The sequence below is a fragment of the Eurypyga helias genome, unplaced genomic scaffold (genome assembly GCF_000690775.1).
Source record: "Eurypyga helias isolate BGI_N326 unplaced genomic scaffold, ASM69077v1 scaffold37955, whole genome shotgun sequence".
NCBI classification, from domain to species: Eukaryota; Metazoa; Chordata; class Aves; order Eurypygiformes; family Eurypygidae; genus Eurypyga; species Eurypyga helias.
In genome coordinates, this window is record NW_010254033.1 from 3508 (window position 1) to 5155 (window position 1648).

The 1648-nt window shown below is 42.3% G+C and overlaps 1 protein-coding gene across 1 annotated transcript in view; it reads left to right on the forward strand.

The window, feature by feature from the left end:
- LOC104510575 (pancreatic alpha-amylase-like) overlaps positions 1–742 on the forward strand; it is a gene marked incomplete at its 3' end in the record, with an annotated part of 4125 nt that extends 3383 nt beyond the window's left edge. Inside the window, exon 4 of the mRNA XM_010152867.1 lies at positions 512–742. Coding sequence (XP_010151169.1) covers positions 512–742 — 231 coding nt within the window. The remainder of the gene's footprint in view (positions 1–511) is intronic.
- Between the last annotated feature and the right edge of the window lie 906 nt (positions 743–1648).

Below are 1648 nucleotides of genomic sequence, written 5' to 3' on the forward strand. Positions count from 1 at the left end.
TATTCAGTATAAATTTAAAGTATACTTCAGATGAAAATTGATGCCCGTTGTTGTGTATTTACAGGAAACAAAGGCAGAAAGGGGACAGAAAACAAGTTTCTTTTAAAAAGCTTGAGTCATATTTGGAAATGTAATTTCTAGAAATCTTTCCTACATCAGAGAAGAAATGGCTGTACTTGAAAGAGTAATGAATCTGTTCCTTCATACACTGGGGTAAAAGGAATTTACCATGGTTTTGCCCTGTACTTGCAGTAAAAAGCTGATTGTAGATTTGATGGTTTGACTCCGTTAGAATCCTTCAGCACCTACAGCCGTGTGAGCTGGGGGAAAGCAGAAATCACAACGCCCCTCTGTGCAGACAGCTGCCCAAGGCAAAGCTGTGCCTGGTGAACGATGGCTAGTGAAGGCTTTATTTGCTATGGTAATGCGGCCAACAAAGTGCGAAAGGTACGGAGAACACGCCACTTTGTTTGTTAGGTGAAGGGTGTTTAATTTCAGACGTTTTGCCTAGGTCCGAGACTGCCGCTTGGTCAGCCTGCTTGATCTGGCCCTGGAGAAGGACTACGTACGCTCAAAGGTGGCCGAGTACATGAACTACCTCATTGACATCGGAGTAGCAGGATTCCGAATTGATGCTGCCAAGCACATGTGGCCTGGGGATGTGAAGGCAATTTTAGACAGGCTGAAAGATCTGAATACTACGTGGTTTTCTGCAGGAACGAAACCTTTCATTTACCAGGAGGTAAGCTTCTTGTTTTTAATTGTACTTTACAGATGTATTTCTTGCGGGCACAGAATAGACTCAGCCCCACACTGGAAGGGATGCTGTGCTTGAGCAGCTTCCAGACTCCAGACCTGTAGAAATCACCATCGAGATGTAACAACCACAGTTTACATATACCTCATCTGCCCACAAGTGGGAACTGCTGTGCAAAGTGCCCCAGTTGTTTTGGACCTTCCGGAAGTGGGTGACCTGGAAATTGCAGTTGAGATTAAATTTTCTGCATCGAAGTTAGTGTAAAACTTGTACTGGTTTAAGAAAGATATTTTACTCCCTGAATTTTAATTTCTGGATAATAGATTGCAATAGAAGATATAAATGGTGACTACTGTCTGAAATATTGTTTGCCAGTGACAACCAGTGTTATTTGACATTGCAGATTTGTCGTTTATGTTTTAATAACAAATCCTAACGAGACCTAGGAAGCTGGTAACGGTCGTTTTCAGTCAGCAGAAGCTGAGGTATGTGCCAGCCATATTTTATTACATCAGTATGTGCCTGCAAGGTCCAGGGCAAAGAGCAAAACTATCTTTAGCTGCACAGTGAAATGAGTTTGCTCATGTGCTGGAAGCAGACATGTTGGTGACAAGACTAAATATAAAGCTGGTGTGGCCCAAGCCATAACTACACGGCAGTGATCAGTCAGGATAAGGGGATTTAGGATGGAGATGGAGAACAGGTTCACAGCTAGGCTGAGGAAAAAATGAAGAAAATAGCATTAAATACAATTTTGCAATTAAAAAAATAATGTATGTAGCTCAAGTAGTTCATCTTCCTTAAAACAGCGTCTAGGGCAATCCCCTGTTGTTGTTTGCTTTCTTAAGTAGAAAGCAATGCTCTGTCTTCCCGTACCAGGTAATCGACCTG